This window comes from Haemaphysalis longicornis, unplaced genomic scaffold (genome assembly GCF_048455015.1).
Source record: "Haemaphysalis longicornis isolate Haplotype H1 unplaced genomic scaffold, Haemaphysalis longicornis Haplotype H1 scaffold_7, whole genome shotgun sequence".
NCBI lineage: Eukaryota > Metazoa > Arthropoda > Arachnida > Ixodida > Ixodidae > Haemaphysalis > Haemaphysalis longicornis.
In genome coordinates, this window is record NW_027526422.1 from 65,892,636 (window position 1) to 65,912,379 (window position 19,744).

The 19,744-nt window shown below is 47.1% G+C and overlaps 1 protein-coding gene across 24 annotated transcripts in view; it reads right to left on the minus strand.

Moving 5' to 3' along the window:
• LOC144145839 (uncharacterized) overlaps nucleotides 1-19,744 on the minus strand; it is an 80,216-nt gene that overhangs the window by 17,208 nt on the left and 43,264 nt on the right. For 23 of the 24 annotated variants that reach the window (XM_077677619.1, XM_077677618.1, XM_077677613.1 and 20 more), the window contains 6 exons: nucleotides 11,637-11,669; nucleotides 11,209-11,439; nucleotides 8,602-9,006; nucleotides 4,758-4,988; nucleotides 2,149-2,553; nucleotides 99-329 (listed from right to left, as the gene is read on the minus strand). In XM_077677619.1, the coding sequence (XP_077533745.1) occupies nucleotides 99-329; nucleotides 2,149-2,553; nucleotides 4,758-4,988; nucleotides 8,602-9,006; nucleotides 11,209-11,439; nucleotides 11,637-11,669 (1,536 nt within the window). The remainder of the gene's footprint in view (nucleotides 1-98; nucleotides 330-2,148; nucleotides 2,554-4,757; nucleotides 4,989-8,601; nucleotides 9,007-11,208; nucleotides 11,440-11,636; nucleotides 11,670-19,744) is intronic. The other variant, XM_077677630.1, reaches the window with a different exon arrangement.

Genomic DNA, 19,744 nt, shown 5'->3' on the forward strand with positions numbered 1-19,744 from the left:
ATCAATAAGCACTCATTCTTGTCATTGACATGTCCTGCTTGGGCAGCGATCTGTTCCCCTGTTTGAATGCAGAGTGAAGAGTGTGCGCGAGTGCTTGCCTGCTTTTGATATTCCTCGCAAGCAAGGTCTCCGTGGACGGCCTTGCACAGCAAGCAGGTAATTCTGCGACACTTGTAGCACGGTAGCTCCGTCTCATCCACATCAACCGAGACTTCGTAGCCGCAGTCCTCGGACGCGCACTGCACAGTCTTTTGCAGCCTGGGCGATGTCACTTGCTTCCATGCTGACTGGCTAAATGTAGCCCAAGATGGCGGTTGTACAGTGGATGGCTGCAAACATGCAATCTGTCACTCTAGGCATTCAATGCAGGCAGTCAGTGTAGTTTATGCAATGTCCTTTCATGATCACCTGGGTTAGACACCGTATTCTGTATATTCTGTTGTTTTCATTGTACGGCTCATTTGAGTGAAGTTTCCATGAATTTATTATGAGTGTCACTCCACCGAGGCAATCTTTCGACTGAACTGAACTGGCGTGTTTTTCTCTTTATAACCCCTTTAAAGGGGCCTTGGAGACAAAACGCAAGTTTGGATCATTCGAAAGATTGCTTCGTTAGAATCACACGTACCCACCTTTTAAAGTTAACTTCACTCAAATAAGCTACATAATTAGGAAAAAAAGGAATTACCATGCGATCCACTAATTCATTTTCCGTAACAGAACCTACTAACTCACATGTGACAGCTCTGCGATTGGCTGAGGCCGGCAAAAGCAAACGCAAAGTAGCAGCGCTTATAGGTGTTCCGTACGAGCTATTTGAGCTTACATTTAGGGTCCTTTCTTTTTATAGCAGTAAGAACGGTGGGGTAAACAGTGAAAGTTACGAGAGTGCACGTAAACACAATTACCGATGCCTACTGCTGTTGGGGCTGCACGCACAATGCTGTGTTAGATGCACAGCCCTGCGGCGCTTCGTGGTTGTGTCAGACGACACTGGCCGATCGTCGTAAGCGACGGTGTCTTACGTCACCATATTTGTCATGCGAACACCATGTTTTACGAAACGATTTTTTTTCTGACACGAAATTTTCGTGTTACATTTTTTTCGCTGCTATGCATGCCGACCAACCCACTAATAATAAAATGACACATTCGACGGTCGAGCGCCGCGTAAACATTCATTTCAGTTTCGGTTTCCACAAAACGAATGCCGAGCGGCCGCCATGACAGCAGGTATCACGTGACGTCACCATTCTTGGCGTACTGTGCCGTTCAGGACGCGCGAGCGAGCGAGCGCACGGGCGCTCCCAGACCAGCCGACGTCTCTACCGTCCCCACGCGCCCGGCCAGCATGACTCCAGTCCCAAAATCATCACGTGTACACACACCAGAGCAGCGCGCACCAACCACAGCCAGCGCGTCTGCTTCGTGACGGGAGCCCCGACGTCAGCACTTTGGGGCAAGTAGCAGATGATGTCATGTCGGCTGCTCTGGGCTTTCTCGTGCGGGAGAAGATTAAAATAAATTTAAAATATGTTACGCTGAACGAGTGCTGTTGAAACTTGCTGGGAGATATCTCCTGATAAAAATAAAGCATTTCGCATAGTTTTCTAGGCTTTGAAATTTCGTGTCAGTGCTTTTTTAACAAAATGACCCAGGTACAAATATGCTAAAAAAAGCAGAAAACGACCAGCCGCGGTATGTTAGCGCCACTAGATTGACTAACCGTAAACGAAGCTCCCCTGCACATATACATTTATATATATATATATATATATATATATATATATATATATATATATATATATATATATATATATATATATATATATATATGACATAATTTCAGACGTGTCGCAAATACCATTTGGCGGGAGAATCAAACGTTTAACTTAAATTGATTGATTTGTCAGTGAATAAGGCATTGTTTGCTTCCGAAAAAGCACTGGGGGTACCACAAAACACGAAATCTTTCGAATAAAATAAAGTTTATTTGGTTGGCATGGCCACTTCAAGTAATCAAAGTGTCTCGCTTCATCGTACTTCGGCTGCAGCAAAGGGGCCCCTCACTCGCGTCTATCTCTGTTTAAAGAAAAGTGACTTCAGTCCACGGTGTCACCATTGGTTTTACACGTCAGGCCTACTCACCTCACTATCTGCGCGTTGCACGAGGATGGCATCCTGCTTCGGTGCATCGCGTCTGGCAGGTGCCAGGGAAGACGCAACAAATGACGGCAAGACCTCCTCTGGGCGAGTGCTCAACCACGATCCCGTGCTACTCTCCGAGATGTGAAGCCTCTGCTCAGTTACTGCAGCCAGCATGGATGCAGTTACAGGCCTCGAATGTTCCTCCCCCGCAGAAGAGCGGCGGCGGTTGGCCTGGTACACGTCGCACGTTTCGAACTCGTGCACAGCGCGGCACTGGATGCATGTGATGTGTTCGCACAGAGGACAGCTCAGTTGCGATGCGCTGACGCCAACAAAAGCAATGAAGGGGCAGCGTGCACTGGCGCAGTGAACTTGAATCTTTTCCTTCTGATTAGGTGGGTTCAGCTGCAAATAAGAGTAGTGGAGGCAAGTTCAGCAATCTGATTAGCGCACAATGACACTTTGTACTCTAAAACAGTAATTTTCAAATGGGGTTACAGCGGTCCGCTAGGTCATTGCAGGTGTCCGCGAAGCCCTAGCGAAACTCGCCCCTTCTGTGTGTCTCTTTCCCTCCAATCCTTTCCTTTTTGCCAAACCTTGTCGACAACGCAGAAATGTGGCCTTTCCGCGGATCTACACTATAAATTTCTTTCCCTCCCATATACTCCCTAGAGGTTCTTTTTCGCCTGTCCTCTAGTGGTCCTCCTTTTAGGAGTTTTTTTTACTACGTGGAACAGGGAGGTTTTGTTTACCTCCTCTAAACCGGGAGTTTTTAGGTGATAGAAAGGAGGTATTTTGGGAGTGCTAAGAAATTTTCGGGAGCATTTAAGGAGATCAAAATGGAGTATTCTTTACTTCCGCAAGGGCGTTTTTAGGTTATGTTTATGGAATTTTTAGGCGGTTGAATAGGCGCCTATTATGGCTCCCTTGGGAAGTACCTATGTTATTTTAGGGGCGTTTTCAGGAGGTTCAAGGGAAGCATTTACTTCATTTGCATGGAGTTTTACGAAAGCTTGGGGAGTTTGGTAGCCTCCGCGAGGGGAGTTTTTAGGGGGTTCAAGGGAAGCCTATATTTCTTTTGAAAGGAGTTTTACGAAAGTTTGGGTTGTTTTGCAGTCCTTCCGAAAGGAGTTTTTTCAAGGCTACAAGGCAGAATTTCAAGTTCCCTGCGGGAGTACTGATTTCACACGGTTTTTCTCGGTTTCAGGTTTGTTGCAAACGAACTTTCGCATACAAGTTTGCATGGTACATGGTGTACACAAGGCTGTTCCGAAATAAAAAGTTAGGGCGACCTCCTATAAGAAAGTACAAATGGTACATTGCTAAATAACACGCCAGTTAGGAATGGAAGACCGCAATACAATGCTAGTTGAGCAAACCGTAGAAACAATATTACTACAAGAACCGGAAATACGCGAAAAACAAAGATAGGCACAAACACAACCGCATGGTAAGCGAAATCATTATATAATACTAGCTGATCGAGAACGCGTCAGTACTTATTAGAACTTATCAGTACGCATCAGTACTAAGTAGTACACAAAGTTAAAAAAATGGTTGCAGTGGTTTACAACAACAAAAAAAGTTCAGTTGGTGGTGAAATGAGCGAGAGCTGTGTAACGATTTGATATTGAAAAGTATCGAGCATTTTTTAGGTGGTAAAGGCCCAAGAGATGAATGATGTAGGAGACAGACAGCATTGAAATGGCCATGGATAACTGACTAATATAAAGAACGAAAAATATGCTGCGCAAAATACCAGCGCGTTTTGATAAAGACACAAGTGCGCCAAGAAAAGTAGCACACGTTTAGCGTCGGCCTTTTGCACAACAGAATAGCTGTGCGAGAAAGACAGCAAACAAAGGACAAGCATGCAATATGCCACGGCTTTGCAACCTTTAGGTGCAAGAGGGAACTGTTCGGCAGTTTACAGCAGTACAGACAGAAATAAAGGCGGGCATTGAATAGGCGTGCGTTCCACATTGCCTGCAAGTGCACGTTTCGACACGGATCAGCCCTAATCATTGTGGGGTCACCCACCCCTTTGCAAAACTCAAAAGGTGTGCACACCCCACTCATGGTTGAGAACCATTGCTCTTGGACACGAAGGCAAGAATAAATAGCCTTACGGTGTCGTCAAAGCAGCTCGGTGTAATGGTTCGCTCGAAACGGTGGCACACCCACAACCTTACACCCAGCTGACTGACTTCCTATTACATATTAAGTTGGCAACGAAATTCCTTGGTAGAAGGTAGCTTTCGTGCTTTGTGTTAATTTTATTATTTCATCAGGAACAAGGTTATCAAAAGAGCAAATATAACCAGGACAAGGACTGCCAGTAGAACACTTCCACCCACCCGTAACAACGACGTGAACAGAAGCACATTTTTTGTCGTTCAAGGAGAACCGCGGAGGTGTGAAACCTTTGGCTTCATAACAATCACGATAAAATGTAAAACTCCTGACGTATCCATCTTATTAGTGACAGTGACCCTCGCGCTTAAACTACCAATCTATAAGCACTCATTCTTGTCATTGGCATGTCCTGCTTGGACAGCGATCTGTTCCCCTGTTTGAATGCAGAGTGAAGAGTGTGCGCGAGTGCTTGCCTGCTTTTGATATTCCTCGCAAGCAAGGTCTCCGTGGACGGCCTTGCACAGCAAGCAGGTAATTCTGCGACACTTGTAGCACGGTAGCTCCGTCTCATCCACATCAACCGAGACTTCGTAGCCGCAGTCCTCGGACGCGCACTGCACAGTCTTTTGCAGCCTGGGCGATGTCACTTGCTTCCATGCTGACTGGCTAAATGTAGCCCAAGATGGCGGTTGTACAGTGGATGGCTGCAAACATGCAATCTGTCACTCTAGGCATTCAATGCAGGCAGTCAGTGTAGTTTATGCAATGTCCTTTCATGATCACCTGGGTTAGACACCGTATTCTGTATATTCTGTTGTTTTCATTGTACGGCTCATTTGAGTGAAGTTTGCATGAATTTATTATGAGTGTCACTCCACCGAGGCAATCTTTCGACTGAACTGAACTGGCGTGTTTTTCTCTTTATAACCCCTTTAAAGGGGCCTTGGAGACAAAACGCAAGTTTGGATCATTCGAAAGATTGCTTCGTTAGAATCACACGTACCCACCTTTTAAAGTTAACTTCACTCCAATAAGCTACATAATTAGGAAAAAAAAGAATTACCATGCGATCCACTAATTCATTTTCCGTAACAGAACCTACTAACTCACATGTGACAGCTCTGCGATTGGCTGAGGCCGGCAAAAGCAGACGCAAAGTAGCAGCGCTTATAGGTGTTCCGTACGAGCTATTTGAGCTTACATTTAGGGTCCTTTCTTTTTATAGCAGTAAGAACGGTGGGGTAAACAGTGAAAGTTACGAGAGTGCACGTAAACACACTTACCGATGCCTACTGCTGTTGGGGCTGCACGCACAATGCTGTGTTAGATGCACAGCCCTGCGGCGCTTCGTGGTTGTGTCAGACGACACTGGCCGATCGTCGTAAGCGACGGTGTCTTACGTCACCATATTTGTCATGCGAACACCATGTTTTACGAAACGATTTTTTTTCTGACACGAAATTTTCGTGTTACATTTTTTTCGCTGCTATGCATGCCGACCAACCCACTAATAATAAAATGACACATTCGACGGTCGAGCGCCGCGTAAACATTCATTTCAGTTTCGGTTTCCACAAAACGAATGCCGAGCGGCCGCCATGACAGCAGGTATCACGTGACGTCACCATTCTTGGCGTACTGTGCCGTTCAGGACGCGCGAGCGAGCGAGCGCACGGGCGCTCCCAGACCAGCCGACGTCTCTACCGTCCCCACGCGCCCGGCCAGCATGACGCCAGTCCCAAAATCATCACGTGTACACACACCAGAGCAGCGCGCACCAACCACAGCCAGCGCGTCTGCTTCGTGACGGGAGCCCCGACGTCAGCACTTTGGGGCAAGTAGCAGATGATGTCATGTCGGCTGCTCTGGGCTTTCTCGTGCGGGAGAAGATTAAAATAAATTTAAAATATGTTACGCTGAACGAGTGCTGTTGAAACTTGCTGGGAGATATCTCCTGATAAAAATAAAGCATTTCGCATAGTTATCTAGGCTTTGAAATTTCGTGTCAGTGCTTTTTTAACAAAAATGACCCAGGTACAAATACGCTAAAAAAAGCAGAAAACGACCAGCCGCGGTATGTTAGCGCCACTAGATTGACTAACCGTAAACGAAGCTCCCCTGCACATATACATTTATATATATATATATATATATATATATATATATATATATATATATATATATATAGAATAAAAGGAGAGACCAATAGCCGCGACGTCCCTGCGATACGATGGTGCTTCTTTTAAGAAATATGGCGACTGATGAAGATGAAGCAGCTCGAGCGAGAGCTGCTCACGCGACGATGGGCACCGATGATGGTGATCACATCGGTGCAGCAATGATGACACCTATAAAGTTTCTACATATTCCCCGCCCACAACGAACCATGGTCAGTCCGCTTCCATAAACTAACAAGTTCGTTCCGATCCGATCCGGTAGGGCAGTCAGACGGCGAAGCAGTCACTGTGGCCGTCTTCTGAGCACACGCCAAGTCTGTCGATGCAGTCCACGTAGCCAGGTCAAAATTCGAAGCCCGTCTTAGACGGTCTTGTACCCTGATGTAAGTTCAGGTTCGTTCGCTGCGATCTCAAAATAGTGCTTTGGAGGCTTCCGCTGTTTTCTGGAGTTCTGGACATTAGTGATACGATTTTCGTTGTGACGTGCCTTGTTGTTCAGATGTTTTCTGCAGTGTATCGTTTTCTTTAGAAGCGATTGCCGAATATGTGCCGCTGCCATCTTTCTCGCATACCTTTCAAAAACGCACTCATCCCGCTCTCCAGCGTCGTGCATCGGTTTTCCTTTTTGTGTCGTATCTTGCCCTTGAAGCTCTCCAGGTTCCAAATCCATGGTCTCCCTCTTGATATATTCGCCATACGGAGACTCTGCTGGCGTCATGAGGTTCGATGACCTGCCGCCGGTCTTGTTCGTGGACATCTCGGCCGACTCTTTCAATGCTCGCGAGAGTAAGGCGCCTTGAGTTTCAAGGTCTAGTTCAGACAATGAAGATGTCGAATTCTCAAGTCCTGTTTGCGATGGGAAATCTGGCTGAGGTGAGGTTTCTAGTAATAAGTCATGTTCCGCGGGTGTCTCCAAGTCGCATGGATCGTAGCACTGTTCAGTCATTGTAAAAAACTCATTGAAGTTTTTTGATGAATGCAAGGTCTCCATAATTTGGCACTTTTCTTTGGTGCCACATTTATCTTTCAATCGGTAGTACAATCGGATCATGATATGCGTGATTTCGTCTTCATAGTCAATGTTGGTGGTAAATTCCTGGTCCAAATCTTCGATATCAATAAGCGGTTCGATCTCCTTATTCAACAACCTCAATTCAACTTCATTTTTCCGTAGCTGGCTCAGAAAGCTTGTTAACACCCCACAAACATCAGTGATCGTTACGGACGAGTCTAATATTGCTTTTGCGTTTCGACACAGTTCTCGTGCGATTAACCGCCTTTTTTCTCTTTCATTCTTCAGTTCGTGGAGGCTCATCTTACATTGAAAAACACCCTGTTCGTGCATAAAAGGTAGTTCGTTTTTCATTGCGCGATGCGCTGCGGCACCCCTCTCACCTTCTGCAGAATCGCTTTCTAGATCCATCGAAGAAAATGCTCAAAGGGGAGGATGTCTCGTCGTCTTGTCTTCCCATCGCGTCGGTCGGCCATGGGTAGCACCATCGTCGATATGTCTATGTCCATTAAACGGTCCGTCGTCGGCTTCGAGGGGTCCTCCTACTCGTAGGCCAAAGTTCGGATGAAACCGAATCGCACTGGGCCTTCTTCCCGGGTTTATCGGCACCAAAATATAGAATAAAAGGAGAGACCAATAGCCGCGACGTCCCTGCGATACGATGGTGCTTCTTTTAAGAAATATGGCGACTGATGAAGATGAAGCAGCTCGAGCGAGAGCTGCTCACGCGACGATGGGCACCGATGATGGTGATCACATCGGTGCAGCAATGATGACACCTATAAAGTTTCTACAATATATATATATATATGTATGACATAATTTCAGACGTCTCGCAAATACCATTTGGTGGGAGAATCAAACGTTTAACTTAAATTGATTGATTTGTCAGTGAATAAGGCATTGTTTGCTTCCGAAAAAGCACTGGGGGTACCACAAAACACGAAATCTTTCGAATAAAATAAAGTTGTATTTGGTTGGCATGGCCACTTCAAGAAATCAAAGTGTCTCGCTTCATCGTACTTCGGCTGCAGCAAAGGGGCCCCTCACTCGCGTCTATCTCTGTTTAAAGAAAAGTGACTTCAGTCCACGGTGTCACCATTGGTTTTACACGTCAGGCCTACTCACCTCACTATCTGCGCGTTGCACGAGGATGGCATCCTGCTTCGGTGCATCGCGTCTGGCAGGTGCCAGGGAAGACGCAACAAATGACGGCAAGACCTCCTCTGGGTGAGTGCTCGACCACGATCCCGTGCTACTCTCCGAGATGTGAAGCCTCTGCTCAGTTACTGCAGCCAGCATGGATGCAGTTACAGGCCTCGAATGTTCCTCCCCCGCAGAAGAGCGGCGGCGGTTGGCCTGGGACACGTCGCACGTTTCGAACTCGTGCACAGCGCGGCACTGGATGCATGTGATGTGTTCGCACAGAGGACAGCTCAGTTGCGATGCGCTGACGCCAACAAAAGCAATGAAGGGGCAGCGTGCACTGGCGCAGTGAACTTGAATCTTTTCCTTCTGATTAGGTGGGTTCAGCTGCAAATAAGAGTAGTGGAGGCAAGTTCAGCAATCTGATTAGCGCACAATGACACTTTGTACTCTAAAACAGTAATTTTCAAATGGGGTTACAGCGGTCCGCTAGGTCATTGCAGGTGTCCGCGAAGCCCTAGCGAAACTCGCCCCTTCTGTGTGTCTCTTTCCCTCCAATCATTTCCTTTTTGCCAAACCTTGTCGACAACGCAGAAATGTGGCCTTTCCGCGGATCTACACTATAAATTTCTTTCCCTCCCATATACTCCCTAGAGGTTCTTTTTCGCCTGTCCTCTAGTGGTCCTCCTTTTAGGAGTTTTTTTTACTACGTGGAACAGGGAGGTTTTGTTTACCTCCTCTAAACCGGGAGTTTTTAGGTGATAGAAAGGAGGTATTTTGGGAGTGCTAAGAAATTTTCGGGAGCATTTAAGGAGATCAAAATGGAGTATTCTTTACTTCCGCAAGGGCGTTTTTAGGTTATGTTTATGGAATTTTTAGGCGGTTGAATAGGCGCCTATTATGGCTCCCTTGGGAAGTACCTATGTTATTTTAGGGGCGTTTTCAGGAGGTTCAAGGGAAGCATTTACTTCATTTGCATGGAGTTTTACGAAAGCTTGGGGAGTTTGGTAGCCTCCGCGAGGGGAGTTTTTAGGGGGTTCAAGGGAAGCCTATATTTCTTTTGAAAGGAGTTTTACGAAAGTTTGGGTTGTTTTGCAGTCCTTCCGAAAGGAGTTTTTTCAAGGCTACAAGGCAGAATTTCAAGTTCCCTGCGGGAGTACTGATTTCACACGGTTTTTCTCGGTTTCAGGTTTGTTGCAAACGAACTTTCGCATACAAGTTTGCATGGTACATGGTGTACACAAGGCTGTTCCGAAATAAAAAGTTAGGGCGACCTCCTATAAGAAAGTACAAATGGTACATTGCTAAATAACACGCCAGTTAGGAATGGAAGACCGCAATACAATGCTAGTTGAGCAAACCGTAGAAACAATATTACTACAAGAACCGGAAATACGCGAAAAACAAAGATAGGCACAAACACAACCGCATGGTAAGCGAAATCATTATATAATACTAGCTGATCGAGAACGCGTCAGTACTTATTAGAACTTATCAGTACGCATCAGTACTCAGTAGTACACAAAGTTAAAAAATGGTTGCAGTGGTTTACAACAACAAAAAAGTTCAATTGGTGGTGAAATGAGCGAGAGTTGTGTAACGATTTGATATTGAAAGGTAACGAGCATTTTTTAGGTGGTAAAGGCCCAAGAGATGAATGATGTAGGAGACAGACAGCAATGAAATGTATATGGATAACTGACTAATATAAAGAACGAAAACTATGCTGCGTAAAATACCAGCGCGTTTTGATAAAGACACAAATGCGCCAAGAAAAGTAGCACACTATTAGCGTCGGCTTTTTGCACAACAGAATAGATGTGCGAGAAAGCCAGCAAACAAAGGACAAGCATGCAATATGCCACGGTTTTGCGACCTTTAGGTGCAAGAGAGAACTGTTTGGCAGTTTACAGCAGTACAGACAGAAATAAAGGCGGGCATTGAATAGGCGTGCGTTCCACATTGCCTGCAAGTGAACGTTTCGACACGGATCAGCCCTAATCATTGTGGGGTCACCCACCCCTTTGCAAAACTCAAAAGGTGTGCACACCCCACTCATGGTTGACAACCATTGCTCTTGGACACGAAGGCAAAAATAAATAGCCTTACGGTGTCCTCAAAGCAGCTCGGTGTAATGGTTCGCTCGAAACGGTGGCACACCCACAACCTTACACCCAGCTGACTGACTTCCTATTACATATTAAATTGGCAACGAAATGCCTTGGTAGAAAGTAGCTTTCGTGCTTTGTGTTCATTTTATTATTTCATCAGGAACAAGGTTATCAAAAGAACAAATACAATCAGGACCAGGACTGCCAGTAGAACATTTCCACCCACCCGTAACAACGACGTGAACAGAAGCACATTTTTTGTCGTTCAAGGAGAACCGCGGAGGTTTGAAACCTTTGGCTTCATAATAATCACGATAAAATGTAAAACCCCTGATGTATCCAACTTATTAGTGACAGTGACCCTCGCGCATAAACTACCAATCAATCAGCACTCATTCTTGTCACTGACATGTCCTGCTTGGACAGCGATCTGTTCCCCTGTTTGAGTGCAGAGTGAAAAGTGTGCGCGAGTGCTTGCCTGCTTTTGATATTCCTCGCAAGCAAGGTCTCCGTGGACGGCCTTGCACAGCAAGCAGGTAATGCTGCGACACTTGTAGCACGGTAGCTCCGTCTCATTCACATCAACCGAGACTTCGTAGCCGCAGTCCTCGGACGCGCACTGCACAGTCTTTTGCAGCCTGGGCGATGTCACTTGCTTCCATGCTGACTGGCTAAATGTAGCCCAAGATGGCGGTTGTACAGTGGATGGCTGCAAACATGCAATCTGTCACTCTAGGCATTGAATGCAGACAGTCAGTTTAGTTTATGCAATGTCCTTTCATGATCACCTGGGTTAAACACCGTATTCAATTTGGGATAATTTGAACATACGGGCATTGTTAAAGGGAACATGAACACAAACTGCAACCTTGTTTAATTTGCACAGACTAGCCTTTTGTAACTCACCCGAGTGTATTCCGCACCCATGGGTGCTTTCGCCTAAAAAGAAAAGAAATATGAAAAATATTTTGAATTTCGTGCTGCATGAAGTCAGTACTAACGCAATATAAAAACACTGGAAAGTTCTCTGTTAACTATATACACGTTAGCGTTTAAGTGGGACGATTACAAGGAAGTCGGGACACCAGTACAAACAGGTGCGTGTCTCGGCGGTACCTCTGCAGGGCACCTACTAACTACAGAAACAAGTTCCTGCGACGTCATCAGGACTGACCCAGAATGTGGCGGGCAAGTCGCCCTTCATCATCTAATGCTCCAGTCCGGAGAACATTCAAGCAATTGAATGTGGTCATCGTCCCCGGGGTTTAGCAGCTTGCGCGCACTAGCATCTAGCCAAAAAAAGACGCGTTTGCCTCTCTCGATGCAAGTACTTTCTTTCCCGCCCTTGGCACCCAAAAATGCCTGCCGACATCAGCTGGTTCGTTGCCCGCAGGCACCGACACTGGAAAGATCAAAGCCCCCTTCTCAATGGCGGAACGCTTGGCAGCCGTCGACCATGCCAAGCCGTGCACTGCACCGGGACCTGGTGGCAGTCCTTATGGACTATTTAAGAACACAAAAGGCACCACATTTCAGGTCATGCTTTAGGCCCTAAATACAGCATGAACTTCAGCCGCGATTCCTCACTCTTGGCGTTACGCGAAAAAAAGTCTCTCTCCCGAAGCGCGGCAAAACACCAGGCGGTGTTTCTCACCTTCGGCCAATAGCCCTTATCTCGACGACATGCAAGCTGATCCAGCGTATGCTGGATACACATCTTACTTTGTGGCTTGAGCCATATTTAAGGTATCATCCTCGAATTCTTAGATTCCGACCAGAACTGGAAGCCGAAGACGGGCTGCAGCATTTTTAACACAACAGTGTTTTATGCCGGGGTACACAAACATAACCGACGTCCTATCCGTCACGGAAATGACAACACCAGAAAAAGTTCCATTGGTGCGGCGGCCATTATCCGGAATAATTAATCCGGAGCCCTCCACTACGGCGCGCCTCATCGCCTGCGTTGCGTCGGCGCGTTAAACCATACAATCAATCAACCAATGTAATCGCACCTTTGCCTAAGCGATCAGCCAGCAGAACTTCGCTCGCCAAACACACCGACAAGAGTGCTGCCGACCCGCAAATCATGCTCCTATCGCTATAGCGTACTGTGACATCACCAAACGCTTCGTTGACACCCTGTTTGGTTTCGTTCGCACGGTAAACGAGCACCTGGGGTTACAATCTTATTCACGCAATGCTCCGACGCGTGTAGTCCAGTGTCCAATGCTGATGCGTCTTAGGGTGCCACACCGACGAAATATAAATAACCATGTGCAAGTTCATATCGATCCACAATAAACATTCAAATGCTCCTGTGAAAGCACATTTCACTTTCGTGTTTTACCGATTCCTATGAAAGAAGGAACAACCACATTTTTTCTGATGTAGTCCTGATCGAAGGGTGCTCATGCCGATTTTGAGCTGTCATAGCAATGGATATGCAATGTCAACTGCGAAACGACTGTTCACAACCTCCAGTAGATCAAACTCTTCAGTCGCGCTTGCACATTCACAAATGTACTTCTCTTGCCCCCCCCCCCCCTTCACTGCTCGCTTGGCCGAAAAAGAGACGCTTCTCATCGTGGCGTTCCACAGGGCTCTGTGTTGGCGCCGGTGTTGTTCAACATCCCTCTGCTACACCTAGTCTGGCTGTTGGCAGGAATACCGGAAACGTATTACATCCTGTATGCTGACGACAATGCTGTGCTGTCGAAACCCCTTGGCATCTCTGCCAAATAAAACACGCTACGAACATGACAGATTTCTGGTGCGCCCAAGTAGGCGGGTTGAACTCTCAGAAGAAAAAGCGTCATATATGTCAGTGTCTATAACCATTGGTGCCGTCGACTTCAAAATCAGTCTTTCCGGCGTTTATTCAACAACAACCTCTACAGGAACAACCAATTATTCGAGCGCTGGACTGCGACACTGCTTCGTTTGGGTATGTGGATCCATGGCTGAAGAGGGCAAAAGAGCGCCCTGCTCGTACCCGCATTGTTTGCCTTCTTGTGAGCCCCGTGTTGAAGCCCTTACTCGCGTACTAGGCTAAATTCCACCATCTCACTATAAAGGACCGGGATCGCCTTCAAACTATCAGTCGGGATGCCATGCCGGCTAATACTAGTCGGTCGCGAATGACCCTAATACAACATTATAGACTTAGGAACAGCTCCACACGACTGATGAGCTGATACAACCACGCCACTCTTCCCGTTCCTGTAAAGTCTCGATGATCGGAGCATCCGCTGCGCTAGCCCGGTACTTGGGGCATGTTGCACCATGTACAACATTGAAAGGTACAGCCGTTTGTCTGTGGCAGCGAGCACAACTAGCAGATAACACACCAACGGTCGGCTCCGTCACACAGCACCTCGCCAAGCCACGACCCATGTCTCGCCTCAATGGCACAGGTTGGGAAACGGCAATGACATGTGCAAGTGTCAGCTCCAACAATGGCAAGGTGCACACTGCTCTCATCTGCCCCCAGTTATGAGAACTTGATCAAACTTGCTCATTTGCGGCTGATCCGTCGCTGCCAGCTTATCTTGCAATACAGAAATACACGATGGGATGGCCGCAATAATGCCTACTGTCCAGGCAGGGCTGTACTCTCGACTACTCTTACGAACGGACTCTTCTACGCAAGCCACCTACGACATCCGTCGCGTGCCACAAGCCACATCGTTCGCCGATGACATTCGCCACCTAGCAAGAAGCGCTATACTGCAGATCCGCATTCAGTGGTTGCCCCATTCATCTATGCCTGGCGATAGGGAGGCAAACTTGGCTAGTCGCCCATAGACCGTGATACGACTACTATCAGCCGTCCTCGAAGATTCAAGCGGGAACCTGGAATGATAGAAGGAAAATCTCCAGCGCACCTCCCAAGCTCTTATACCACCATGGTCCAAACCTCCTTATTAAACCTAACTGGCCGAGAGGAGGTTGCGCTGCGGAGACTCAGCGCTGGGATGGCCTTAGGCTGTTAGTGACTGCCTCATGGCCATCGAAGTACCGCGGCCCATACGGCTCCACCTGTCTATTCTGCGACTCCGCCATACAAGATATGAATGTGCAACATCTGCTGTGGACCTTCCCAGAAGTGCAAAATGTAGGTTGATCCTTTGTTCGTAGGAATCACTAAAACACAAAAGTGAAATGTACCCTTACAGGAGCATTTGAATGTTTATTGTGCACCGATATTAACTTGCACATCGTTTGTTTTTAATTCGTCGGTATGGCACCGTTGACGCACCAACATTAGAAACTGGATTACACGTTAAAGATCCCCAGGTGGTCAAAATTAATCCGGAGCCCTCCACTACGGCGCGCCTTATCGCCTGCGTTGCGTCGGCGCGTTAAACCGAACAATCAATCAATCAGAAACTGGATTACACGCGCTGGAGCATTGCGTAAACCCGATTGAAGCCCCAGGCGGTCGCAAACCGTGCGAACGAAACCGAACGGGTTGGCAGCGAATCGTTTGGTGAAGTCACAGTTCGCTACAGGGAAAGGAGCATGATTTGCGGGTCCGCAGCAGTCTTTTGGGTGTGCTTGGCGAGCGATGTCCTGCTGGCGGGTCAGTTAGGCAAAGGTGCGATTGCATTGGCACTGCTCCGTGGCGTGTACGACAGACGCTTGCGTTGCGACGAGCTCAGCTTGTTGAACGCGACGGCGGCGTTCCACAAGATGAGAGGCGTTCCACATAGGCGGCGGACGGGTAAACACAGCAGGTTTTGCTGCTACACGCTGCCCTATCGAGGCGCCAACTACCGGCCCTCATTACCGTCATGACGCACAACTTCACTTCACCTCTCCTAGACGGCAGCACCATCGAATGGACAGGTTAGAGGGAAGGATACAAGGCACGTTCGCACAGTTACCTGGGCGTGACTTCATGGCTCAGGTTTCCCACCTCCCGTTGCGGCTGGAGTGATCGTAGGCGCGAAACCTAGCTCCGCCGCGCCAAGGAAACTTTTTCTGGTCATGTCATTTCCGTGACGGATATGACGTCGGTTGGGTTTGTGTACCCAGGCATAAAACACGTTCGTGTTAAAAAGTGCGAACGCGGCACCTCCGTGCAACCAGCCTTTACCTTGGGCACCCTCCAGACATGCAGCACTGGGTTCTTAGAACCTTTCCTCAACAGCTTTTTGACTTTATACATAAAGTCAACTTGCACGTGTACCTGTGAACGCGCTTATCGTTATGCCACAGGGCGTACTTTCGAATAACAAAAGGCGCTACGGCTCGACCTGTATATAGGCTTTTCCTCGGCTACTTAAACGCGAAAATTTGGTGTGTTTGTATCTATGTCTCTCTCCATGGATTCAGCCTTCCAGTCAAAATTTGAAACAATTCGTGAAAACGAAGTAAAAGGAAGCATAGACACAACCGTTCCAAACAACTAAAACTGCTAGCATAAATAATACATATCCACATTAGTTGGCGGAAAAGAAACCCCACGAATATTTTAGGCAAGATGTAGGTACTTAACCTGTAGTCCAAGAATACATGTTTGGTTGGTTTTTACGATACCAAATGTGAATTGGGCCACCTTCGCAATTGCGATGAAAAGACTGAGAAAACAGCGAACTCGTAGTCTTCACTACCTTTAACCCTTTGTTGCATGCTGTCCACTACAGTGGACAAATTTCCGCGTTTCTTTGTGCAAGGGCAGCGCTACGGAGATGCTCCTATGCCTATCGGTAACAACAGTGGACGAGAGGGCTTTCATTTGCCGCACTAGATGGCGCCATCATACCGCGAGTTTCCAGGTCCGTTCGATTCTCCTGCACTACCTGAACTGGTTCACGCGGCGCTGCACTCCGCCGTTTGTTTCAGCGGTGCAACATGGCGCCCTCTGCACGACGCCGTTCGTTTCAAAAAGTGCGGACGCCGTGCAGGTCCACTTCAGCAAAAGTCACGAAAGCTGCGCCCTTGCTCGACTGCAAGCAGCCGCCCGCCATGGAAGCAGACGACGGATTGCGAGTAATAGACGGCGAGCAGACTTGTGTTATTCCAGTCGTCGCCGTGAACAGCGAGTAGACTTGTGTCATTTCAGTCGTCGACGTGAACGGCGAACGAGTTCGACAGGGGAACGGCTGCGCCTACGCGACACCAGTTATGGGAAGCGGAATTAGGCTTATCGCCGTGACGCAGCAAAGTCGGCTGCTCTCCCTCGCCGCGGCGTAATTTTTCGCGCGCTTTTACGCGCACTTATGCCGACGCGCGAGTACGTCGTTATTACACGTCCATCGACATTGGTGCGCAATAATAATAACGTAATAATAACTTGACGCAGAAGAAAATGTTCCTTGCATCGTTTGTCATGCATAGTGTGTACTGCGCGAGTCTGCGTGCTCGAGCAAGCATACTCGAACCAAAGAAACGAAACGTAATGTGACTGGTCGATTTTTACTGTTTTGGTGACTGCAAGCACGTTGTGGTGTTTACACAATAGTTGTTTTGTTGTTTTTACAGATGGAGATGTTACCGTCGTATTCGCGAATGCCAGCGAAGACCAACATGTGCAGCAACAAGACTGCCCACCAGACCAGGACAACGTCGTTGGACCGGAGCTGTGGCCTCCACAAAAGACTCGCTTTCTTATTTCGAACTACAAGGAGCTGAAGGAACTTGTCGGAAAAAGGGGTGGCTTTCGGTAAGTTCTAAAAAAACAAAAAAAATCCGTATGAACACGGCGCCAGTTGCACAAGCTGGGTTCTTGTACAAAACTAAAAATGGGAATGATTCTGCACCATGACAGGATTCTGCCATGCATCATTTATTTTCCTGTAGGGGTGTATTTCCTTGGGTAACTCGACCGCCTGAACATTGGCACGTTCTCCGCCCACGTACAAGCTACACTATTGCAGATGATCGGGTGTACCCTTCCGAAGTTGTTGAATGGGCCTGTACTTATTGGCTTTGATATTAACTCGTGTACTACATCTGCGCTATGTAACTTGTTTGTTCGGAAACAATGTGATGTTTGCGATTAGTTTCTTGCTTTTCTGTGTGTTTTGTTGCATATATTTTATTTCTAATGAATACTGGTCTTCACGTTCTTAAATGCACTGATTGTTGCGGTATTTATTGTACTCTGGAATTTATTATATATCGGTGCTAGGACTTATAATTGACACCCACAAACTTTTTCTATGTATTGCTCTTTCTTTTGTTTCCACCCCGCTGTTACCCTGCCTCTTGAAAGCATGTGGTGTATGGTCAAGCAGCTGAGTGCAACTTTTTACTCTATTTTCTGCTATCACGTGTGTACGTTTGGATACAAATAAACCAACAAAATCCTTGCAAGCGGCAGTGGTAGTTGGCTCACTGCACTTCTGTCGTACCCATGTAAACAAGGCTAGAAAATCCAGCCATTTACATGATTTTTCGCGATCGAAGCTTTACTGGCTGCGTTTATGTGGCAGCAATGTAAACGACGCTGATATGGCAAACCGGTTCAGCGGGTGCTTTTCCCTGAAACAAAAGTTGTCATAGGAAAACCTGTTGTACCCGTATTAAGGGTCGTGTCCTGAGCTATAATGCCGACAGGGAGTTCTAATTTCTCTCTTTGAAAGGAGCCATAATTTAGGAGTTTACTACACAGAGTAGAGCAAGGCTTCTTATAAAAACATCGGTGTGGAGGTGAGAGCATGATTTAGGTAGAAAAACGGGCCAAAAAATAAAACGTGGGGAATGTATGAAGCTTTAGAGACATATCACGGAAATTAAAAGTTCGGCTTTTATTTCGTGTCGCTGTACATAGTCACATAAGCACACGTGCCCTTGGATGATAGCTAAATGGTTAGCTTGGCTCTCAAGTGCCCAATCCTAAACGCGTACACACTGATAGTTCCCCAACCTGCGATTCGCACGTCCTAATTTCTTCACTCAAATTAATGTAAATGTCTCGAACAGGGTCTTTAAATCACCATCACATCTTTAACACGCAGCCTGAGATGTCCTCGGACAATTTCTTGACCAGTTTCTCTAAATTAGTCGCTATCAGTGGGTGCAGAGCCGCCCTAGAGGAGAAGAGAAAAGCAGACAAAGGTCATTAGACATACAGATCAATTTACGAGTACGTCCGCAAACATTCTCATTTTCGCATTTTCTGCAAACATCTCGCCTGCACAATCATGGTGATAACCCCTCTAATTCCCATATTATACGCTGCAATTCTATGTATAGTACACGAGCTCCCATTTTAAAGGGGCGATGAAGACAGAATACAAGTCTTTTTAAATAAAAACTGCTTTGTCCAAATGACAACAATACCAATCTCATATTAAAATGGAAAGAAATGAGACATTCCTAAGAAGGATAGCTCGAGTTTAACACTTAGTAACCTAGCTATGATGAGCGAAAGCAAAAAAATATGCGCACAGTGTTTCCTGAAAGTTCGCCTTTGCTTGAGATTTCGCAGCCGGCCGCCGAGGTATATCTTTTATATGATTGAATTCATCCGTTCGCTCGCGCTGAAGGGCCAGTGCAGACAGCTGAACCGTTGCGGAATTTATTGCTAGACTGAGGGACCAAGCGCCGGCAAAGCAACACCTTTGTGTGCGTGCATCGTGTGTTTTCCTAGCTTCCACGCCTGTAAACCCAGTGCGCGCAGCACTTTCACATATCAGTCGATAAACCCTGGCCAAATAACTTGCGCTGAACCGCGCACAACGACGGCCGAGTCGGCGGTGGGCAACACGCCGCAGTCGAAGCAGCCGTTTCACCCTCGCCTTCTGGTACAGCACCGGCGAGGCTCCGCGCAAGCGAAGGGGTAAGAAAAATACTGCTTGCGAGCCGAAGGTACAAGGTGATTGTGGCGCGATGAATGCCCTCGATAAATGCAGCGTAGTAGGGCTTTCAGCAGTGGCTATTCCCCAGACACTTTCCGGCGACGTCTCTACGGCTTCAAAGAATCTTGCTTGTGCGATTGGTGGCTGCCGACAAGACCACTGCGAAAAAAATACTGCGGCTTAACTCCGCTCACCTTCGATATG